This window comes from Capricornis sumatraensis, chromosome 1, assembly GCF_032405125.1.
Source record: "Capricornis sumatraensis isolate serow.1 chromosome 1, serow.2, whole genome shotgun sequence".
NCBI classification, from domain to species: Eukaryota; Metazoa; Chordata; class Mammalia; order Artiodactyla; family Bovidae; genus Capricornis; species Capricornis sumatraensis.
In genome coordinates this window covers 140,675,343-140,701,190 of record NC_091069.1, presented here as the reverse complement: position 1 = coordinate 140,701,190, position 25,848 = coordinate 140,675,343, and the positions used below count along the sequence as shown (strand labels likewise).

General features: G+C 35.6%; 1 protein-coding gene across 2 annotated transcripts in view; it reads right to left on the bottom strand.

Annotated features, from left to right (window-relative positions):
- Nucleotides 1–25,848, bottom strand: part of CADM2 (cell adhesion molecule 2) — a 394,474-nt gene that overhangs the window by 81,866 nt on the left and 286,760 nt on the right. The window contains exon 8 of one of the 2 annotated variants that reach the window (XM_068970221.1): nt 5,562–5,681. The exons of the other annotated variant lie outside the window; for it this stretch is intronic. Coding sequence (XP_068826322.1) covers nt 5,562–5,681 — 120 coding nt within the window. The remainder of the gene's footprint in view (nt 1–5,561; nt 5,682–25,848) is intronic. 2 annotated transcript variants of the gene reach the window in all.

Below are 25,848 nucleotides of genomic sequence, written 5' to 3'. Positions count from 1 at the left end.
AACAATTCAAATTTAACAATAATGATGTGAGTCCACAAAACTCTAGACACCCCACCTTTGAACTCTAATAAAGCCAGAGACCAAGTCTGCTGTGTCTTTCTAACCGTGATTTCTCTAGGTGGTCCTTCAGAATCTGTGAGTAGTAATTTTGTTCCTCAATATTCTCTGTTGGTTTTTTTTTGCTGAAGGGCATCCAATGACCGTATTAAGAACAAGGGCTGGTCCAACGCTACTGGCCTCAGTATCAGGAAATGCCTGTAGGTGCTCCTAAACGCAACAGGAGCTGAGGCAAGTTTCTCAAGCGGTCATAGCCAAAAGCATCACTATCAATAGGCTGGGACCAAAACAGTAACTCATCTCTAAATTTTTTTATATTGGTCATACTTTTCTGGTTGTAGATAATTTGATAATAGTTGATTTGGTAAATTTTTTAAAAAATGTATTTTTAAAGAAAAAAAAAAATTTTCAGTGCCATTCTGAAGTAAAGAAAGTAAAAGTGAACTTTCTCAGTCATGTCCGACTCTTTGCAACCCTGTGGACTGTAGCCCATCAGGTTCCTCCGTCCATGGGATTCTCCAGGCAAGAATACTGGAGTCGGTTGCAATTTTCTTCTCCAGGGGAATCTTCCCAACCCAGGGATCGAACCAAGGTCTCCTGTATTGCGGGCAGACGCTTTAACCTCTGAGCCACCAGGGAAGCCTATTCTGCAGTAAGGTCCAGTCCAATTACCTCATTATAGTTAACAAATTGGTTGTAATTAGAAGCAAAATTGTACAATTTTATTAACAAAAAATTATTTTTCCATTTTTAAGTCTGATGTAAAATAAATCAATACTTGAACCAATAATTCATTTGGATTTTTACATGGATTGTATAAACAACGTCATCATCACTTTTAGGATTTTTTTTTTTTTTCTATCTAAAACATTGAAATGCATGAAGTATTTGAACAGGACAGGGAGTATATTAGATATTTTATTCCTTTTCTCCATATATGTCATTTCATTTCTGCACTTGTAGTTTACTTACAGTCTTACACAGATAAGTAGGCATTTAGGAGTTTTTCTGTCTTGGTAAGCACAAAGGCTTCAATTTTGAATTCTACTTTTAAAAATCATAATAAATAGATATAATCACTGATTTATCTCACTATGTCTCATACATGTTTCCTGAATTTTCAAATCTTTATATCATGACCTGTAAATGAGGGTGCTGTTAAAGATGCCTAGATTATGAGATAGTTGATATAAAATTGAAAATATACAATATGATAAAAAATTGTAGGGCTTCCCTGGTGGCTTAGTAGTGAAGATTCTGACTGCCAATACAGGAGACACAGGTTCCATCCCTGATCCAGGAAGATCCGACAGGTTGTGGAGCACCAAGCCCATGTGCCACAACTACTGAGCCTGTGCTCAGAGCCTGGGAACTGCAACTACCAAGCCCACTGCAACTACAGAAGTTTACATGCCCCAGAGCCCATGCTCTGCAACAAGAGAAGCCACCACAATTAAAAGCTCTTGCACTGCAACTAAAGTGTAGGCCCTGCTTGCTGGAACTAGAGAAAAGCCTGCATGGCAAGGAAGATCCAGCTCAGCTAAAAATAAGTGAATAAGTAAAGAAATTATTTTAAAAAATTAAAAGTGCTTTCAAAGTAAGCATACCATGCAAAAATTATATTAATTCTAGAAATCACATCAGGTCATTTGGAAGCATTTTGTAAATGATCATATTTAACTCATCAAAGTTTATCTCATTAAAAATTTATTAAAGTGATAAGAAAACCCCAAATTCATAAAAACGTATATATGGATAGATGGATCGGTAGATAGATACAGATACAGATATATAGATATATATCTTCTAAATTAGTTGATAGCATTAATCAGGCCACTAGCTTTAAAAAGTTGCAAGTTCTATAAGCAGAAAATGTGCTATAGCAATGATGTTTTGTAATGAAAAATATTTGAGAGATCTATAAAATGTTCAGATTTTAGATATATGATATAAATCAAAAATATTATGAACTTCTTAGACAATTTCTTAATTGTTATATTCAAGGATAGGTAAATTCCATATGTTCTAGTGCCATTTTATTATTTGATTTTAACTAATTAAAAGTAGGTTTGAAATTAAAATGCAATCGGTGCACTAACACCAAATAATTTTGTCAGAACTAGAATTACTATAGGAAAAATACACAATTTCATTAATTGTATGATGCAAACGTGAATATATTCATTTTACTTAAAAGAACTAAGCAATAATTGTCATACATTGAGTGCTGATTATGTTGCCAGAACTCTAAATATTATCCAGTCCTCAAGACAATCAGAATCGAATGTTTCTCATTTTTCTGATGAAAATGCAAGTACTAAATTTGTTTCAACATCTACGACCAAAGACTGTGTAAACAGAAGAACCACAGCTCACACCTAAAGATGTCTCCTGGACTCACTTATTCCCGTCTTTCCCATGTTTGGTAAGGTTTGCTCCTTTCTCTCTTTTAGCACACTTATTTTGTAACAAGATACTGCTAATTGCCAGCTTTCTTCCTTATGGTTGAAGCCCTTCTTCCTGCACACGAGGATGCATTTCATGTACAAACTGAAGAGATGTGCAAATTCTCGAGATTATAACTGACAATTTGAGTAGCTTATTTTGTTCTATTTTATTTTGATTTTTAATACAGCTGCAGAATGATTCTTCATTTTTAAACTGGATGTTTATCATAGAGAAGAAAACCCAGCAATGGCAGGGGTGGTGAAAGACTAGAAATGGAGATATGAATGGTGATTTATTTGTGGTAACTTATTAAATATGTCTGTACAGATAGATAGAGATAAATGTTATATTTATGAAATCTGAAGAAATGATATTTAAAGCTAGTAAGATTAAATATCGTTAGTTTACTTAAGATTACTAAATGAAAGACAGGGATGAAGCAGATAAACTTTAAAAAAATTGGCAAGCTGGAAATATTTAATCCTTAGCTTTTCTTAGACAACATATTTTTATTATGATATCTTTTAAATGATAATTTTGTAACATCTTTTGCCATTTCATAAATAAATGAATTCCACTAAAATATAATTGCATCTGAAAGCTCTAATTTAATAGGTAATGCACGGCTGAGTGAATATCATATAACTTATAAGGAGCAGAGGGCAAAAATCATAAAATATTTATATATTGACAAAATTCCCAACTCCCTCAAATATGGACTAGAACATTAATCATGCTTGGTGACTTTCTTCAGTTCCCAGTTGTTTGCTGAAGTTAGCATGGAAAATAGACTTATACTAACATTTGATGTCAGTGTTACTATTTTTTTCTGTATAAAATAGATGCTATGAATTGCCTAACTCATAAAATGTTTTTTTTTCACATATCTTGATGCCATTTGAAAAATGATATGTTTTAACTGTTAAGTAAAGAAAGAGGAAATGGTGTGTATCTGTGTGTTTGTTTGTCTTCTTGGAGGTTTATTTATTCATGTGTTCCTTTGAAGGAAAAACAGATTTTTTATAATTTTTAAATTTCATGGTGTAAAGTTTATAAAACATCTTAGGAAAGCTTTAAAAAATGAATTTACTTGAAAAAGCAGAAAACTGATTTCATTTTAGCAGGTTGATTAAAATGGAACCGGTAAGATTCACTTAAGATACATGTGAATAAATATAAAAAATTGTTGTTAAGCACTTCACTTTGAAATAAAATATTTTCTCTTATTTTGGCCTAATGTACATATACTCACAAAAGATATGAATGCCTTAACTAAATAAGCCCAGGTACTGATTATTTAGGGGAAAATGCTTTAATTTGCTAGTGTTTTTCGATACAATATGTTTAATATCCATAATTTTAGCCTTGGCATAGTGCTGTTTCTATAATATATATAACAGGTATTTAACAAATACTCATTGAAGAAATTAATTAGACTTTTTTTAAGTATGTATTTTTTAAAAAATTAAACCAACGTAGCCTTTTCCATCAAAGTGATTTCTTTGTACACTTAGAACTTAACATTACCATTGAGATTTTGTGGGTAAGCAATAGCTACATTTCATCTTAATTACTGTTTGTAAAAATCTTTAGAAAAACAATAAGTAAAGCAAAGTAGAACATTAGATATTTTACATTTCATATATTATCATAAAGTGTTTTTTCTTCATTTTTAGTATTTTCCCACCCATTTCATACACATTGCTATAAGAATGATCTTTAAACTCTTCTACTTTTAGATTTAAATCAAATAGTTTTTTTTTTTTTTTAGTAATACTAGGTATTTTTAATGATTTTTATTGTTATCACCATCAAGTTTTAGCTATCAATCTTGTACCCTGCATAACAGAATAAACGTAATGAACACTTACCAGATACTAAAATATTTTTCTGGAACAAGAGAAAAAATGCTACAAACACTAAGTAAAAGCTAGCAGCAACTCAACATAATACTGAGAATTAATAAAAATTCTAAGAAACACAGAAGTCTAATTGAATAGTCTTTATAAGTGAAAACAATGTTAAGTGTATCCCTGATGAAACTTTAGATATATATTTTTGTAAAGTCCTTATGAGCTCAAATTAAGTTGCTACATTTAACACATATTAGTACAGCCAACATGACATAAAACATGTATAAGCATTATAAGAGTAAACGACAGACTAAAATAGGACACATTGTCTCTGAACATAGAAATAAAGTTTAAATCGTGTATTTCTATGTGCTCAAAAATCTCAAAAAACTTTTCATTTCTTCATTATCTAACAACGACTTAACTACTCAGGAATATTTTTTTATGTTTTTGAACCATGATATAATGATTTCTTGGTTTTTTTTTTTTTTGCCCTTAAGAATTCCTTCAATATCTTTTTGCTTGCTGTGCTTCAGAAAAACATCTTATTAGTAATCAGACACCAGAAATTATTCCTAGAGCCAACCGTCAATTCCTGTCATCCTGGATAAGCCTAGAACATTTGCTTCTGGAACACTCTCTAATTACAAGAAGTAGCTCCACTCAGCTAATCAGTTTAGGATGATATGTTAAATATATACCTAAAAGTTCTATGTGGTAAATAACTTATAATGACCCCTGTCATGCTAATGTTAGAACAAACTCAACACTGCAGGCTTTTTAATCTAGTTGCAGAGAAATAAAAAATCATTAACACTAAAGTAGGGTCATAGAAAAGCAAAAACTACCTCTGCATTTTTGAACATCTTATCTCTTTGCTTGTTTTTATAAGATAAAGTACCAAAAAAAAAAAAAAAGGCTCCCATGTTCACATTTTAAATTGTCAATGTTTCAGAGCTTCATATATTTTTTACCTATATTCTGAACATTTTCATGAATCATATGACACTAAGAAAAATTAAAATATACCATCTTGTCTTATATTGTATTACAATAACCCTAACTGACAGTAACTGACTTGATTTAATTATTCCTTATAATTAAGTAAAATTGGATCTCAATTCCTCTACTCTTTAAAAAAGTAAGCCCTATAAATTTATATTTAACGTGTTTTCTAGGCCATAACAAAGAAGCATACCATACCTCTTATGTTGCTGGTTGTTGCAGATGTGGTTGGGCAGGTTGTTATGGCTACAGTGGTTGTGACTGTTGCAGTGGTAAGGGAGGGGATGATAGTAGTGGGAAGCAAAGTGTTGGGAACATCTGGTGAGTGGAAAAAAACAAAATATAAAACAAAATCATATCATGCAAACAAAACAGAAACATAAATGATTCAAATTATAAATACATATATCTTATTTAGGTTTAAATTTAACAGGCTTAAACAGATTATCTGGTACAAAGCTCCTTGTACCACACAGTTCTTGTCATTTTTTGTTCACTTATTTTTCATGCTCTTACACAAAGCAAAAACCTGGAGCAATGTTTGAAGATAAGCAGATTGCTTGCAATATTTTGAGTGAAATTTAAAATGACAAGAATTCATTTGTTCACTGAGTCATTTAAAATGTTTGACATGCAGTAGCAAAATACAGATAGGTAAAACAAAAATTGACATGCTTTGTCAAAGAAGTAAACAAAGAAACAACACAACAGAAAATATACACAAATAACGCCACCATATAAGATTAAATAAACATTAACGATGGGTGAGTATATGCATGTTAAATACTTTTTGATATTTTTAGGCAAACAATGATAGGAAATAGGGTGAAAGCAATCTTTAGACACAAACAAAAAAGAAGCCAACTGTTATTATTATTACTATTATTTTGCTTTTCCTTTTCTCAGAAATGGTGTTAATGTACAGCTTAGAATCTTGCAATTCTTACCCTGGTTAGCTGGTAACGCCTTCTAACAATTTTTCAGTACATAGGAGTCTTTAACAAGTATTGGGTCAACTAGCATGGAACTCAATATCTGAAATGTTTATGATTCATATTATTTGGCATACCTAGGAGAAGTTATTGAACATAGATTTGAACCATAATATTCAACCCCTAGTCCATAAATAGTCAAAGTGGCAAAAGTTGACAGTAGATTCAAGTACAGAGGACATAATAAACTGAAAAAATAGCTCAGAGTTTACAAGACTTTCCTTCCTTTCACTCAAAAGCAGCTGAAATTTGGAAAAGCAGCATAAACACTGAAACAATATAGCCAGTGTCAAGCAATGAGAATTTCAGTAAGATCCTAAGAGTCAACTCTTGTCTCAGGTGTATAGGCATATAATTTACACAGTGAGAAAATGAGAAACAGTTCACAAATTACCTGTAATTACTGTGCTGGGGTTTGATTTCACATGTTTGTTACACAGCCCCTATATATTCAGAGCATTTGACAGATTATTTTGCTATTAAAAGGCTTCTTGTCATTCCCTCAGTTAAACTCTGTGAGTCACACCAGAATTTCTCTAGTTCCTTACTTCTGATAAATAGCCCTACTCAGTCCTCAGACTTTAACCTGCTGAATTGTCTAAGCTGGAGACATCAGAAAACAGCATGAGATTACTCTCTTATCTTTGGTATTGATGTTTACACCTGTTTTTCAACAGGGAAAATACTTCCTGGCCAGTCAAATTAAGAAAATAACCTTCTGAAAATCCAATGGTGCTACATCAGTCACTAGAGAAAATGAGTATTGCCTGGAGTGCAATTACCATGATCATAAAGTAGAATTGACTTGAACAACATTATGAATGAATAAATATTATGTATACATGCATGTTCATCTCTTGTTTACTAATTTCTGTTATACCTTCTTATTTTCATTATAAGCCTCCTAAATAGGGTAGGCATGCTAGAGATAAATGAAAGACACTTTCTAAATTAAAAAAAAAGGAGTGTAATTTGAACTTTTACAAATATTAAAATTAGAAAATAATACACTTTTTGTCAGTTAGCAAAATCATTTTCTCATTAGGATCTCCAAATATATGTATTTAATTAGTGTAAAGGGAAATATCTTACAGGGCTATCAAATATAAGAATGTACAATAATATTAGTCCCTTAAAACTCAGTGGAAAGAACTTGATATTACAAAACTATCACAGATTATAAAATATTAGATTATTTGCTATCAGACACTGGAGTGAAGAAAATTTCATTGGCTCTGAAAAGCAGTTTTTCAAAAGCATCTATATCATTTGATTCTCAGATGCAAATAACAGTATTTGGTGTTTTTATTTATTTATTTGTATAAAAAGAAATATCACATTGTTTAGATTTCTTTACCTTACTGTGTATTAACATAGATGGGCAGTAACTAACTCTGATTAGTTTTGGAGACAATCTGTATATTTTCTTGAGCATTCTTTTATAAAACAAGCAATATTCTATTTTCCATATGAAGATGCATGATATATAAGGGCTTCCAACCACATGCTAATATTAAAAAAAAATATAAAAACAGTGGGTAGTTTTAATAATTGCTAACCTACTTTAAAACACCTGCCCTAGAGTCCTTTACAATGTCCACCACTAGCAATTATAGACCCAAAATCTGGCTCTTGCTTATCTGATCATCATTTTCTCTAATCTTCTTCCCTTGACTTCAGTTCAGTTCAGTTCGGTTCAGTCACTCAATCATGTCTGACTCTTTGTGACCCTATGAATTGCAGCATGCCAGGCCTCCCTGTCCATCACCAACTCCTGGAGTTCACTCAGACTCAGGTCCATTAAGTTGGTGATGCCATCCAGCCATCTCATCCTCTGTCGTCCCCTTCTCCTCCTGCCCCCAATCCCTCCCAGCATCAGAGTCTTTTTCCAATGAGTCAAGTCTTCGCATGATGAGGTGGCCAAAGTACCGGAGTTTCAGCTTTAGCATCAGTCTTTCCAATGAACACCCAGAACTGATCTCTTTTAGAATGGACTGGTTGGATCTCCTTGCAGTCCAAGCGACTCTCAAGAGTCTTCTCCAACACCATACTTCAGAAGCATCAGTTCTTCGGTGCTCAGCTTTTTCACAGTCCAACTTTCACATTCATACATGACCACTGGAAAAACCACAGCCTTGACTAGACGGACCTTTGTTGGCAAAGTAATATCTCTGCTTTTGATATGCTATCTAGATTGGTCATAACTTTCCTTCCAAAGAGTAAGCATCTTTTAATTTCATAGCTGCAATCACCATCTGCAGTGATTTTGGAGCCCCCAAAAATAAAGTCTGACACTGTTTCCACTGTTTCCCCAGCTATTTCCCATGAAGTGATGGGACCTGATGCCATGCTCTTAGTTTTCTGAATGTTGAGCTTTAAGCCAACTTTTTCACTCTCCTCTTTCACTTTCATCAAGAGACTTTTTAGTTCCTCTTCACTTTCTGCCATAAGGGTGGTGTCATCTGCATATCTGACTTCATATGCACCTAAAAAGAAACTGGATGAGAACAATTGATGGGAAGCACCTTGGTTGATATGACAATTGGGTCAAGAAAATGACTTGTCAAATAACAAATCTGTCACTTTTACATATTTTTAATCACTAGTACCATTATTACATTATTGAACAGTATGAAAAGGCAAAATGATAGGATACTGAAAGAGGAACTCCTCAGGTTGGCAAGTGCCCAATATGTACAAGAGATCAATGGAGAAATAATTCCAGAAATAATTAAGGAATGGAGCCAAAGCAAAAACAATACCCAGCTGTGGATACAACTAGTGATAGAAGCAAGGTCCGATGCTGTTAAGAGCAATACTGCATAGGAACCTGGAATGTTAGGTACATGAATCAAGGCAAGTTGGAAGTGGTCAAACATGAGATGCAAAAGTGAATGTCGAGATTCTAGGAATCAGCAAACTAAAATGGACTGGAATGGGTGAATTTAACTCAGATGACCATTATATCTACTACTGCGGGCAGGAATCCCTTAGGAGAAATGGATTAGCCATGATGGTCAACAAAGAGTCTAAAATTCAGTACTTGGAAGCAATCTCAAAAACGACGGAATGATCTCTGTTCATTTCCAAGGCAAACCATTCAATATCATGGTGATCCAAGTCTATGCCCCAACCAGTAATGCTGAAGAAGCTGAACTTAACCGTTCTATGGAAACCTAGAAAGCCTTTTAGAACTAACACCCAAAAAAGATGTCCTTTTCATTATAGGGGACTGGAATGCAAAAGTAGGAAGTCAAGAAACACCTGGTGTAACAGGCAAATTTGGCCTTGGAGTACAGAATGAAGCAGGACAAAGGTAAATAGAATTTTGCCAAGAGAATGCACTGGTCATAGCAAACACCCTCTTCCAACAACACAAGAGAAGACTCTACACATGGACATCACCAGATGGTCAACACTGAAATCAGATTGATTATATTCTTTGCAGCCAAACATGGAAAAGCTCTATAGAGTCAGCAAAAACAAGACCAGGAGCTGACTGTGGCTCAGCTCATGAACTCCTTATTGCCAAATTCAGACTTAAGTTGAATAAAGTGGGGAATACCACTAGACCATTCAGGTATGACATAAATCAAATCCCTTATGATTATACAGTGGAAGTGAGAAATAGATTTAAGGGACTAGATCTGATCGACAGAGTGCCTGATGAACTATGGACAGAAGTTCGTGACACTGTACAGGAGACAGGGATCAAGACCATCCCCACCGAAAAAAGAAATGCAAAAAAGCAAAGTGGCTGTTTGAGGAGGCCTTACAAATAGCTGTGAAAGGAGGAGAAATGAAAAGCAAAGGAGAAAAGGAAAAATATAAGCATCTGAATGCAAAGTGCCACAGAATAGCAAGGAGAGACAAGAAAGCCTTCCTCAGTGATCAATGCAAAGAAATAGAGGAAAACAATAGAATGGGAAAGACTAGAGATCTCTTCAAGAAAATTAGAGACATCAAGGAAATATTTCATGCAAAGATGGACTCAATAAAAACATAAATGGTATGGACCTAACAGAAGCAGAAGATATTAAGAAGAGGTGGCAAGAATACACAGGAGAACTGTACAAAAAAGATCTTCATGACCCAGATAATCATGATGATGTGATCACTCACCTAGAGCCAGACATCCTGGAATGTGAAGTCAAGTGGGCCTTAGAAAGCATCACTATGAACAAAGCTAGTGGAAGTGATGGAATTCCAGTTGAGCTGTTTCAAATCCTGAAAGATGATGCTGTGAAAGTGCTGCACTCAATATACCAGCAAATTTGGAAAACTCAGCAGTGGCCACAGGACTGGAAAAGATCAGTTTTCATTCTAATCCCAAAGAAAGGAAATGCCAAAGAATTCTCAAACTACTGCACAATTGCACTCATCTCACATGCTAATAGAGTAATGCTCAAAATTCTCCAAGCCAGGCTTCAGCAATACGTGAACCGTGAACTCCCTGATGTTCAAGCTGGTTTTAGAAAAGGCAGAGGAACCAGAGATCAAATTGCCAACATCTGCTAGATAATCGAAAAAGCAAGAGAGTTCCGGAAAATATCTATTTCTGCTTTATTGACTATGCCAAAGCCTTTGACTGTGTGGATCACAATAAACTGTGGAAAATTCTGAAAGAGATGGGAATACCAGACCACCTGACCTGCCTCTTGAGAAATCTGTATGCAGGTCAGGAAGCAACAGTTAGAACTGGACATGGAACAACAGACTGGTTCCAAATAGGAACAGAAGTACGTCAAGGCTGTATATTGTCACTCTGCTTAATTAACTTATATGCAGAGTACATCACCAGAAACGCTGGGCTGGAAGAAGCACAGTCTGGAATCAAGTTTGCCGGGAGAAATATCAATAACCTCAGACATGCAGATGACACCACCCTTATGGCAGGAAGTGAAGAGGAACTAAAAAGCCTCTTGATGAAAGTGAAAGAGGAGAGTGAAAAAGTTAGCTTAAAGCTCAACATTCAGAAAACTAAGATCATGGCATCTGGTCCCTCACTTTATGGCAAATAGATGGGGAAACAGTGGAAACATTATCAGACTTTATTTTTTGGGGCTCCAAAATCACTGCAGATGGTGACTGCAGCCATGAAATTAAAGATGCTTATCCTTGGAAGGAAAGTTGTGACCAACCTAACTAGCATATTGAAAAGCAGAGACATTGCTTTGCCAACAAAGGTCCATCTAGTCAAGGCTATGGTTTTTCCAGCGGTCATGTATGGATGTGAGAGTTGGACTTGAAGAAAGCTGAGTGCCAAAGAATTGATGCTTTTGAACTGTGGTGTTGGAGAAGACTCTTGAGAGTCCCTTGGACTTCAAGGAGATCCAACCAGTCCTTTCTAAAGGAGATCAATCCTGAGTGTTCATTTGAAGGACTGATGCTAAAGCTGAAACTCCAATACTTTGGCCACCTCATGCAAAATGTTGTCCAATTGGAAAAGACTCTGATGCTGGGAGGGGTTGGGGGCAGGAGAAGAGGGCGACTAGGATGAAATGTCTGGATGGCATCTCTGACTCAATGGACCTGAGTTTGAGTGAACTCCGGGAGTTGGTGATGGACAGGGAAGCCTGGCCTGCTGTGATTCATGGGGTCGCAATGAGTCGGATACGACTGAGTGACTGAAGTGAACTGAACTGAACATTATTTCAGCTAACTTGTTTGGAAACATTTTTGTTCTTGAAAAAAAGAAAAAATTGAGGGCTTCTTCATTCTGTTCTTTCTTCTCACCACACTGTCCATTCAATTATTTCAACTTTATTGTGAAACAGCAAACATTTAATCTTAATATTCAATTCCAGGATTTTAATCAGAATCAACTACAACTCAACCATGTAAGATTAGCTGGAATTAGTTAGAATTCTCAGAAAGATCAAGAGAATAGAGTGATATTTCTTTTGCCTAAACTTTCTATTGCTATGATTTTATTCATGTCAGTTTCAGCACTGGGCAATGAAGCTTTGAATGGAAGAATTTTGCCTGCTTTATTTTTGGTACGTAGCACAATTTAGAAGGTCAGTAAATATTTACTAAATGAATTTGTTCATAGCATTATAAGCATATAATTTATTTTAGGGGATCTAGAAAAGTCCACTTTTTGACTAGTTAATATAAAACTAAAATATTTCATTACGGCTGATCACAAAAAGTTCTCTCTCCTTACTACTTACAGAAACTTTTTATTTTCTGAAGCATACATTTTCAAGACAACCTAAAACTACTACAACCTAAAACTTCTTTCAGTAAAGAAACAAAATGAGGACTTCCCTGGTGACTCAGAGGTAAAGAATCCACCTGCCAATGCAGGAGATGCAGGTTTGAATCTTGCGTCAAGAAGATCCCCTGGAGAAGAAAATGGCAATCCTCTCCACAATTCTCCCCTGGAAATTCCACAGACACAGGATCCTGGTGGGTTATAGTTCATGGGGCCACAGAGTCTCACAAGACTTAGTGATTAAGCAACAAAAACAACAAACAACAAAACAAAGTGTCTTTGCCTACATATTCTGTGGCTCTGAAAGCTGTGTGAGCCTGACCTGAGTTTCGTGCACACCGCATCTCCTTAGGAACTCTCTCCATTTTCACCTGACTTGAGACTTTCCAAGAAAGGGTGAAAGGCTAGGAGGGACCACTGAGTAACTCACTGTGATCAGCGGTAAATGATCAAAGCAAAATTGCGAGTTGTCTATTACTATCCCCACTTAATGGATGAGAAGATTTTTAGATAGTTTCCTTGCTTTGAAAATTACACAAACATATGCTGTATCATAGAAAGAATTTTCTTAAATATATAAGCATACCGCAGAGACAAATTTCTCTAACATTATATCCATCTCAAGATGATTTATCTGCCTGACTATAACTCTTGTCAAAGCAGAAATTAGTAAAATTCTGAGCTGTCTTATTAAGTTCAAACACCTACCTCTCTAGTTTTCACCCCTACATGTAAGCACCAACATTTGGCATCATTCAGCAATTATTTTAAAGGTTTTGGCCTTTTATTTAAACATTGATAAAAACATTGAGAATAATGAGAATGAAGGGGCTTCCCTGGTGGCTCAGACGGTAAAGCATCTGCCGGCAATGCAGGAGACCTGGGTTCGCTCCCTGAATCGGGAAGATCCGCTGGAGAAGGAAATGGCAACCCACTCCAGTACTTTTGCCTGGAAAATTCCATGGACAGAGGAGCCTTGTAAGCTACAGTCCATGGGGTTGCAAAGAGTCGAGTATGACTGAGCGACTTCACTTCACTTCACTTCAATGAGAATGAAGCTATATTCCCATAAGGAAAAACAAAATTGGAAACACAAGTAATAGTCATTTACCTTATTCTTGAGGTGTCTAGAATCTTGTATATTTTAAAACCATTATGCTATTAGTATAAAGCCTACTCAACCAAATGTAGCACAGGATAAAAATGAAGATCGCTTTCTCCTTTTCTACAGCACATTCATTTTTTATCTCTCCTTGTTGAAAAAAATACATTGTGTAGAATAAAAATACACTGATTCATATGCAGAAGAATTACAAATGTGCCCATACATAATAAAAGTAACTTAATCCTGGTTCAACATCAATTTATTAATTCTGTTCATAAAGCCACATAATCTGCAGTCATATTAATATTATAAGTAATATGCTAAATATGACATCAGTTTAGAAGATTTTGCCTTACATGTTCACATCCTATGATTAAAGAGTATTTAAATGGGACACAAAAATACCTATAAATAAAAAACAAAAAAATCAATGGTAAGTAATTTATGGATATTAACATTCAGAAATGGAAGCTATCTAATAAATTAGTCAATTAACTACATGATATTTCATCTGTTTTCTACAATACAAAGACTGGCTCAAATTTTTCATTGTCATTTTCCTTGGAGAGCATGTTAATCTAATTGAATATTGTTTATTTGCCTGGGAAAAATAAGTGGCTAAGAAGTTCAGCATTTATAATTTACAAAAGAAATTTAGTGTATTATATAATATATTTTCTAGATATTAATATATAAATGATGACCTAACAACTGATAAAATACATAGTGGATGAAAAAAGCTATCTTCAGAAATGAGCAAAGTGAAAATAATTAGATTTTTTTTTTTTTAGTTTAGATCTGATCAGAGAAATTAGTATATAGACCTAAAACCAAAAAGAGAAATTCCAATAAAGTTCTTCACAATCAGAAATAATAAAACATCTTGTAGTTAGTAAGAAATTTGAATGTGAAACAATAATAGCTTAAGTTGTTAAAAAAATTATCATCACAATATACACAAATGTGCAACACAGATTTCTCTAAAATTGTGATTATGTGTTTAAATCTTTTCCTAGCAGATTAAATCTTAGGAACTACTCCTTTACTATATACTATCATGGATAAAACTTGTTAAAATAATTTTGTGGTTTAAATAAGCTATTTAAATGAATTTATAGAGGTCCATGGTTCATTATTTATTATTTGTTAATAAAATGTTGTTTTAGAAAACTATAGTAGCCATAATAAAATCAGGAATTTCCTTTTAAGAAAAAATTTGAGAATTTGTATTGATGGGGAGCTGAGAAAAATAAAGGTCTAAGACATGAAAATATTTGTCTATAGTTTTACCTACACATAAGAGGTAAATTAAATAAATTACAATTTTCATCTTACTTGTAACCTATATAAAGTGTTACCCTAACATATAAGGAAAATTCAGGAATATTTCAATAATGTCAGACAAAACCTCAAATCTAGTCAATTGCACAATTGTATATTATGAAGGCAAAGTCTGAGTTGGCTGCAAAAGTTATTCATATGAGTGAATATTGAGTACAAATAAATGCAGTGTAAATACTGTGGGTTACTTCTATAAGAACCTATTCATTTTCAGAAACACAATTTCTGCTCATACAAAAAAGCTATTGAATCAAGGAACTAACTTCTGTGTTCCCAGGGACCATGGCTAAACTTTGCTATGATAGTTCATTGTCCATCACGTCTCCTGCTTAACCTCTATGATTCTCATGTGAACTCCGAACTATACTCACTTGAGCTGCCTCAGTGTTAAAGTTTTCTGGAACAACAGGGGCTAGAGTTCTTCAGCACATGTATGCTTGGCTTCTTTTCTTTATTTCTTATAACACCAGTTAGCGTAAACAGAAAAGCCAAAGCCTGGGATACAAGCCATCTGCCCTGACACAAGTCATTTCCCCAGATTTTAGACTCGATTGTTTCTGTTCTCTTTGTTGCATGTTCTCAGAGTTACACCCTGTTTCTCATTACTTTTCTCTTTCATGTGTAATATCTTCCCTCAATGTGCCTTCAAGCACTTTACATGCAGCTCTATACATGCTTGTTTTACATATTATCATGACACATATATTTACGTACCTATGTTTCTAATAAACTGTAAGCTCAATCTTTAGAAATCAGCATGTTCTTGCTTTTAAAAATACAACTTTGCCTTGGTACAAATTTACTCTGATCCACCCCATCGGTATCACACAGTCTCATCTTAAAGTTAGGACTTCCCTGGTGGCTCAGACGGTAAAGCATCTGTCTATAAGGTGGGAGACCTGGGTTTGAGCCCAGGGTCAGGAAGATTCCCTGGAGAAGGAAATGCCTGCAAAATCCCAAGGATAGAGGAGCCTGGTAGGCTACAGTATGGGGTTGCAAAGAGTCAGAGCGACTTCACTTTCATCTTAAAGTAGCCTTTCCTTTTTTGATGTGCCTAGTGAAATGCTACTCTCAACTTTCAGCCTTATTCCTACCTGCTCTGTAAAGACTTCCTTGATCAACTAAACCCCAACTGATTTCCTTTTTCTGAACACTTTTCGCGCTTTCTGAGTTTATCTAGTGTTCTTGCATTTTGTTACCTATACCCCTCTACCATAAAATTATGGGCTTCTCTGGTGGCTCAAATGGTAAAGAATCTGCCTGCAATGTGGGAGACCTGGCTCAGTCCCTGGTTTGGGAAGATCCCTTAGAGGAGGGCATGGCAACCCACTCCAGTATTCTTGCCTGGAAAATCCCATGGACAGAGGACCCTGGTGTATTGCCATAACAATATTGTTTACAGTCATGACCACATTATTGTGACCCCACCCAGAGTTATGTGCCTCTCGCTAACTATATAGCTCTCTTTCCTTCAGAGAACATCTATCAAAATACATGAGTAATATTAAGGTAAAATTTTAAAATTTACTTTAATTAACATAGTCACTAATACACTCAACTATTCTCTTATTAATAATAAAGTTCACAGTAAACAGAATACATACCATAGCTCTTTATGATATTAGTGGTTGAAAACTGGGAAGCTATCACATTTACTTGGCAATTAATGCATTACTAGTTTTTTGTTTTTTTATTTATGAGTATAAAAGATGATAAGATAACAGAGGAAATAGGTATCAAATCTATGGTATATTTCAGTGCTTCCTTAGGGTACTTAGCTCTAGGCTTTGAATTTGACTGATAATTTATAAATAATACATCTTTTGGTGGTAATAGCAACGTTGTCAGTACATAGGAAATGGCATCAATTTTAAAGATATGGATCAGTAATTGAGCCTTACACATGGTGGATCTCTGCAAAAAATTATCCCTTCTCCTTTTACCATTCATGAAGTTATTTTTAGGAATTTTTGCTAAGAATCTTCCAGTCTAAAAAATTAAAATGCAGCATACTGAAGAATATTACATTCCAAATGCAGTTTTTCAATGTTTTTAAAAGTGTCAGAGCTCTAAATCATCATACTCAATTCAAAATAATAGAAAAAGGGTCCTTTTTCACATTCTAATGAAGGAATTCAAAAAATTCAACTATAGTTTGTTATTGGAGCTTATTAGAGCACAACAGATCCTGTATAACCTTGTCAAAATGAAATCACTTCCAACAAGCACTGTATACAATAAACTCCTGAGTATTACAGCACCTTTTTTCCAATAACGAGCTTTTCAGGTTAAAGGTATATTCTATTCTCTACAAATGCAGCATACAATAATTTCTAACTTGTCAACCTGTTTTGTTTTGTGGCAGTTTCTCTTTTTAAAAATGGCATTCTGGCCCATTCAGATTGGATTTTTGAAGCAAAATTAAGTCTAAAGAGTCCCAGAAGCCCAAGCTGCTTGTTTCCTCTCCAAGGACTAGTATTCAATAGGGGGAAAAACTGCTACCATTTAGTCTGGATTCCATGTGTCTACTTCCTTTCCACTTTCTGTCACTAACTCCCCTAGATGGTCCTGGGATAATCAAGAGTGAATCCAAACCAAGGTTTATTATTGGAGATACAGAATATCATTAGCGGAATACTGTTGGACAGAACTTGACATATTAATATAAGAAGTATCTTTCTGATAGAAATTATTCACATTCTATAATTTTAAAAATAATAAGGCATCTTAAACTTTACCAATAATTACAGTGCCATTGGAAGCAACTGTAAGAGGAAAAGTTTACTGTATTTGCTTTTCTTGCCTGTGCAGAAGACATTTATCTGTTCCCATTATGTTCAGCTACTTATAACAGCCTATTTGGATTAGAGCATAAGAATGGATAACAGCACCAAGGCTCTTACTTAAACGACTAACATCAGGTTGACAAGGCCTCAACAAGCCAGAGCTTGCCTCCTCCTCCAGAGCCATACACTAACCTCATCTGCTTCATAAAAAGGAACCCTTTCAAAAATTAGATTTGAATGCCTCCCTTTTCACTCCTCTGATAGCTTCAACTGGCTTCACATACTGAATGAAATCCTTATATAATTTAAAAAAAAAAAAAAAGGGCTGAAAAATGAAAACTACTGCAATTTTAAACTATAGGTGGCAACCTAAAGTCTTATGTAATTACAAGAAAAGTTGATGAATAATATCAGTCTGTTATTGAAAAAAAAGTACGCTTTTTTCTCTTTAAAAATATTCTTTTACATTTCAAGCTGACAAAGGAAAGTGAAATTTAAAATGGAGGAAAAATTCCTTTGAAATGTATGATTCTACATTATTTAGCCCCACCTATTTCCATACTGGGAGTTCTTCCTAAAAGTACTTTGTTCTCAGTCTCTCAGTTGTGTCCAACTCTTTGTGGCCCCATAAACTATATAGCCCACTAGGCTTTTCTGTCCATGGGATTTTCCAGGCAAGAATACTGGAGTGGGTTGCCATTTCCTTCTCCAGGAAAATTACTTTACCAAAAAGTAAATCAGATGATTTGATCAAATAATTTTTAAGTTCTGTAAGGATGTCAGTTTCTTTTGGGAGAATAGTAATGCTTCCCACTAGAAGAAAAAACTTAAATCAAATATAAATATACAACAAGGAGTGGTGTGATGTAGTAAAAAACTAGTGCTTGAAAAATCAAGATGTTTTCATTTTTATTTAGGTTCTGTGACAAAATAATAGAGACATTTTGCCTACAGTTTAATCCTTTTTCACCTGTGCTTCTTCATCCAAAAAACAGAGTTCAGATCTGGTCTTTTATATAAGTCATTTTGGACCAAGTTTCTTTATTAGTGATGAGTAACAGTTGATTTCCTAAAAGCAAATATATTCACTCAGGAAATTTGTAGATGTGAAAAAATTTTGTATGACTTTAGGAGATTCATTCAGTCTTTAAAGATGGTACAGACTTAAAAATGCAAGGAAGTTCAGTTCAGTTCAGTCACTGAGTCATGTCCAACTCTTTGCAACCCCATGAACCACAACATGCCAAGCCTCCCTGTCCATTACCAACTCTCAGAGTCCACCCAAACCCATATCCATGAAGTCAGTGATGCCATTCACCCATCTCATCTTCTGTCGTCTTCTCCTACTGCCCTCAATCTTTCCCACCATCAGGGTCTTCTCCAGTGAGTCAGCTCTTCACGTCAGGTGGCCAAAGTATTGGAGTTTCATCTTCAACATCAGTCCTTCCAATGAATACCCAGGACTGATCTCATTTAGGAAGGACTGGTTGGAACTCCTTGCAGTCCAAGGGACTCTCAAGAGTCTTCTCCAATAACACAGTTCAAAAGCATCAATCCTTCTGTGCTCAGCTTTCTTTATAGTCCAACTCTCACATCCATACATGACCATTGGAAAAGCCATACCCTTGACTAGATGGACCTTTGTTGATAAAGTAATGTCTCTGCTTTTTAATATGCTATCTAGATTGGTCATAACTTTCCTTCCAAGGAGTAAGTGTCTTCTAATTTCATGGCTGCAATCACCATCTACAGTGATTTTGGAGCCCATGAAAATAAAGTCTGACACTGTTTCCCCATCTATTTGCCATGCAGTGATGGGACCATATACCATGGTCTTAGTTTTCTGAATGTTGAGCTTTAAGCTAACTTTCTCACGTTCCTCTGTCACTTTCATCAAAGTTTCTTTAGTTCTTCACTTTCTGCCATAAGGGTGGTAACATCTGCATATCTGAGGTTATTGATACTTCTCCCAGAAATCTTGATTCCAGCTTGTGCTTCTTCCAGCCCAGCATTTCTCATGATGTGCTCTGCCTATAAGTTAGCTTCCTATTGTAAATTATATCTCTCCCAACTTCAAGATAATCTTATGTGCGCTTTGAAAAAGTAATGATAACATGAATGGAATACTAAGAAATGCTAAAATAAGTGAACTTTCAGGAGACAAAAATCACTCTTCACATCAAGACTCTCCTATTTAAATATGTCATGCTTATGACTAAAATCTCTCAAACTTTCTCTGCTTGGGCCTGTTTAGAAATGTTCATTTGCTCTTATGCAAAGTATTTCTGTAACTCATACTAACTTATATATATTATATAGTATATATATATATGTATGTGTGTGTGTATATATATATATATATATACACAGAGAGAGAGAGAGAGAGAGAGAGCTGCACCTCTATTGGCTCAGATGGCAAAAAATCTCCCTGCAATGCAGGAGACCCAGGTTTGATTGTTGGGTCAGGAAGATCCCTTGGAGAAGGGTATGACAACCCACACCATTATTCTTGCCTGTAGAATCCCATGGACAGAGGAGACTGGCAGACTACAGTCCATGGGGTCACAAAGAGTCAGACAAAACAGCAACTAACACACACACACATGCACACGTTACTATATACATTTCTCATCATGTAGAAATATTTCTAATTTTATCTTGATTCCTCTTCGTATTTAATACACAGATTCCATGAAAGAATAACTATGGGTTCTGGATCTTGAACCAAATATTCTTAAGGTGTAACTAAGTTGTGCTGCTCTACTATGTTACCAACTTGTATAAGCTGAAAAAAGCTTTCATTAAATTGGAGTTTATCACACAGCATTAATTTTGGTGAATTCTAATTTTCACACATCTGTTTGTCATCTGATCAATGCTTATAGGTAATAAAATGAATAAGATGGAAAACTCAGCAGTGGCCACAGGACAGAAAAAAGTCAGTTTTCATTCCAATCCCAAAGAAAGGCAATTCCAAAGAATGCTCAAACTATGCAAATTTCACTCATCTCACAAGCTAATCCCAGGGATGGCAGAATCTGGTGGGCTGCTGTCTACAGGGTCGCACAGAGTTGGACATGACTGAAGCAACTTAGCAGCAGCAGCAGCACACACTAGTAAAGCAATGCTTAAAATTCTCCAAGCTAGGCTTCAGCAATATGTGAACCGTGAACTTCCAGATGTTCAAGCTGGTTTTAGAAAAGGCAGAGAAACCAGAGATCAAATTTTGCCAAAATCAGCTGGATCATCAAAAAAGCTAGAGAGTTCCTAAAAACATCTATTTCTGCTTTATTGACTATGCTAAAGCTTTGACAGTATGGATCACAATAAACTGTGAAAAATTCTGAAAGAGATGAGAATACCAGACCACCTGACCTGCCTCTTGAGAAACCTATATACAGGTCAGGAAGCAACAGTTAGAACTGGACATGGAACAACAGACCAGTTCCAAATAGAAAAGGATTACATCAGGGCTGTATATATTGAACCCCTGCTTATTTAAATTATATGCAGAATATATCATGAGAAACACTGGGCTGGAAAAAGCACAAGCTGGAATCAAGATTGTCAGGAGAAATATCAATAACCTCAGATGTACAGATGACACCACCCTTATGGCAGAAAGTGAAGAAGAACTAAAGAGCCTCTTGATGAAAGTGAAAGAAGAGAGTGAAAAAGTTGGCTTAAAGCTCAACATTCAGAAAACGAAGACAATGGCATCCAGTCCCATCACTTCATGGAAAATAGATGGAGAAACAGTGGAAACAGTGGCTGACTTTATTTTGGGGGCCTTCAAAATCATTGCAGATGGCAGCCATCAAATTAAAAGACGCTTACTCCTTGGAAGGAAATTTATGACCAACCTAGACAGCATATTAAGAAGCAGAGACATTACTTTGTAAACAAAGGCCCATCTAGTCAAGGCTGTGGTTTTTCCAGTAGTCATGTATGGATGTGAGAATTGGACTATAAAGAAAGGTGACTGCCAAAGAATCGATGCTTTTGAACTGTTGTGTTGGAGAAGACTCTTGAGAGTCCCTTGGACTGCAAGGAGATCCAACCAGTCCATCCTAAAGGAGATCAGTCCTGGGTGTTCATTGGAAGGACTGATCCTGAAGCTGAAACTCCAATACTTTGCCCACCTGATGCAAAGAGCTGACTCATTTGAAAAGATCCTGATGCTGGGAAAGATTGAGGGCAGGAGGAGAAGGGGACGACAGAAGGTAAGATGGTCGAATGGTATCACTGATTCAATGACATGAGTTTGGGTAAATTCTGTGAGTTGATGATGGACAGCGAGGCCTGGCATGCTGCAGTTCATGGGGTCACAAAGAGTTGGACACAACTGAGTGACTGAACTGAACTGAACTGAACTGAATAAAACACATTGAAATATAATATTCAATATTGCAATATAGAAGCTTATTTAACTGAAAATTAAAGGAGACTGGGGAATGTTTCAAAAATATTATTATTATAGTTATAATTTAACAAAACTAAAAAGAGCTATTTACTAAATATTTTTTGTGCAAGTATATTAATAATCGAATCTTTTTGATGTATGTAATCACAAGCTGAAATCAACATTGCCAGAAGAAATATCAACAACTTCAGATATTCAGATGACACCACTCTTATGGCAGAAAATAAAGAGGAAATAAGGAGACTCTTGATATGGGTGAAAGAAGAGAGTACAAAAACTGGCTTGAAACTCAAAATTCAAAAATCCAAGATCATGGCAACTGGTCCCATCATTTCAAGGCAAATAGAAGGGGAAAACGTGGAAGCAGCAACAGAGTTTATTTTCTTGGGATTCAAAATCACTGCAAATGGTAACTGCAGCAATGAAATTGAAAGACTCTTGCTTCTTGGAAGGAAAGCTATGAAAAACCTTGACAGTTATTAAAAAGCAGAGACATCACTTTGCCAGCAAAGGTCCATCTAGTCAAAGATATGGTTTTTCCAGCAGTCATGTACAGATGTGAGAGTTGGACCATAAAGAAGGCTGAGCACTGAAGAACTGATGCTTTTGAAATGTGGTCCTGGGGAAGATTCTTGAGAGTCCCTTGGACTGCAAGATCAAACCAGTCAATTCTAAAGGAAATCAACCCTGAATATTCATCGAAAGGACTGATGCTGAAGCTGAAACCCCAATACTTTGGCCACCTGATGAAAAGAGCAGACTCATTGGAAAAGATCCTGATGCTGGGAAAGATTGAAGGCGAAAGGAGAAGGTGACATCAGAGGATGAGATGGTTACATAGCATCATCATCTCCGTGGACATGAATTTGAGCAAGCTCCAGGAGACTGTGAAGGACAGGGTAGCATGGTGTGCTGCAGTCCATAGGGTCACAAATAGTCAGATATGACTTAGCAACTGAACAATAACAAGTAAATCAGGGACTGATAAGCTATAATAAGGTTTGGGTTTTATACTAAGTGTATGAAATTCTTTTGGAAAAATTTAAATAGGATAAGACTAAAGACTATGAATATAAAATATTTATACATTTCATCCATGTGGGAACTAGATTGGTGCAGGGGAAGCAAGGAACCCATTAGCAATGGTACAATAGCCTAGGCGAGAGAGGATGGTGGAAAGAAGGAGACATACTCGGAAGATGGTCATGAAATAGTGTCAGCAGGATATGCTGTAGAACTGGAAAGAGAGGCAGAGAAAATTAGAGAATAATTCTTAGATTCTGGAATAAGTACATGATCTGTTGTTACAATATTTGTAAAAACTACATTTTTGTAAGAAGCTACAAAGTAGGTTTTATGTAATACCTTCCTCTAGTTTAAAATGCCATTGCTTCTAAAAAGGAATGCCAAAAATGTCCCCCACAGACCATTGAATACTGCTTGAATTTGCTAATGAATGAATGCATAGATACTCAGGGAGAAGAGTTCTATACACTTTACAAAGCTATAATCTAGGCTTTTTTGCACATAAAAAATCTAGAAAGCCAAAATGCCACAGGTATAATACTTCTGTTTGGCTTACCTTACTGCAATTGATGGAAAAAAATCATATATAAAGAGTGTAAGAGAAAATATTTTAAATGTTGCATTTGTTGGGTGGTGAAGTCTTTCATCCCTTCAGAGAGGAATGAGGGTTCTCCTCATGGACAGTTTAATCAGTGACCCATCTAGGTACCACAGAGACATTTATTGATACTGCAGAGTGGTATCTCTGAATGAATTTTTGTCTTGAAAAGTGAAACTTCGTTCACTTTATGTTCATCTTAAAGAGATGGAATTTAGCCTCAGCTCCATGTTGAGTATGCTTGCACAAATCCACCTTTCAAAAAGCTTTATAATGAAAGCAGTGCCCTTGATTCCACTATTTGATCCATTCCACTTCTCTCTGTAGAGTTCAACAGCATATTCATCCAGTCAGAGGTACGCCTTTCCCACAGGCATCACAGTTCTCCCTGCTTATTCATGTCCAGAGATGCTATGCTTTATCTCGGCGATTAAAGAAGGTACTGTTTTAAGAGTCATCCGACTAGTTTACAGTCTGGAAACTCTCAACTGAAGATGAGAGCAGCAACCATGGGGCTCTTCCATTAGTGCACTGTTTGTTGTTCCATATGGATGTCTTTTTCTACCCTTTGCTTCCTACACTGTATATTTTTCCATCTATACTTCTAAAGAAAACTTCTCCAAAGGAAAATGCTCATTATGAGCACACAGAATTAATTTACCAACTGGCAGGTCTGTTTCTATATGAGGAAACAGATTTTAGCTGAATCCCTTTTGAATGTTTGCTAGGCTGTACATCTGTCCATAATCCAGTCTCCTCTTTCCTGCTCCCTACCCATTCACCTGAGCTCAAAGATTCACTCTCTTACTTTCATTCAGATCTGTATCACCCCTCCTAACAGCACAGTTAAGTTAAAAAAAAAAAAAAATCGTGCAGATTCTCAATGTTTCTAAATGTTTGTTGCTGGATAATTATATCAGTAAATGTAGGTGTGACTGCCGAATTTTTAGTCTAGCTACATATTTACTATGAAGAACTGAGGTGCATTTTAATTTTAATTGATGAGAGTTATTAACTCTCAAAACATTGATAATCATAGCAGGAATATGTGAAGCATAAGACTAGTAAAGTATGTACACTTGCTCAGCTCTAAGCTAAGCTAAGCTAAACTAAGTCACTTCAGTCGTGTCTGACTCTGCGACCCCATAGACAGACGGCAGCCCAATAGGCTCCCCCGTCCCTGGGATTCTCCAGGCAAAAACACTAGAGTGGGTTGCCATTTCCTTTTCCAATGCATGGAATTGAAAAGTGAAAGTGAAGTCGCTCAGTCGTGTCCAACCCTCAGCGACCCCATGGACTGCAGCCCACCAGGCTCCTCCATCCATGGGATTTTCCAGGCAGGAGTACTGGAGTGGGGTGCCATTGACTTCTCAGAATAAGACAAATTTAAAAACAAATTTAAGATATTACTTTATAGTAGTCCTAATCTGTTTCATAATTAGTACTGCATGCATCTATATATGTATTATTTATTTTGCTAACTTTAGGATCACGTGCTAATAACGATAGAGCAATTGAATACATACTTTACACATTTTTTAAATATTTGAAGGAGATAACAGATGGCTTGGAAATGTTTGTTAAAGTGAAAGAAAGGCTACACTCCATGACTCAATTTGTCTCTCTCCCATGATAAGCAAATTGACTAAAAGGAAGAATTAGCACCTAAAATGGGAAGTGAACTTGCATTTACCTATAGTCTCTGAAAGAAACAGAATCTAACTAAACAACATAGCTTCAAAGTTTGTCTTGATGCAAAAATCTGCAAAATCTTGGTGTACAACTTTCTGTCTCTCTGCATTTCTGACATTTACTATTAACAATAAAAGCAGAGTGAAATGAAAATAGCATTGATTTTTTTAAGTTGTAAAGGCATATTTAATAGCTTGATGCCTTTCACTAAACCAAAACACACAGATATTTCTAGCAGTAATATTCTCTCTTACTATAAAAATTAAAAACTTGAAACATTTTGTTACAATTGTTCTTACTAG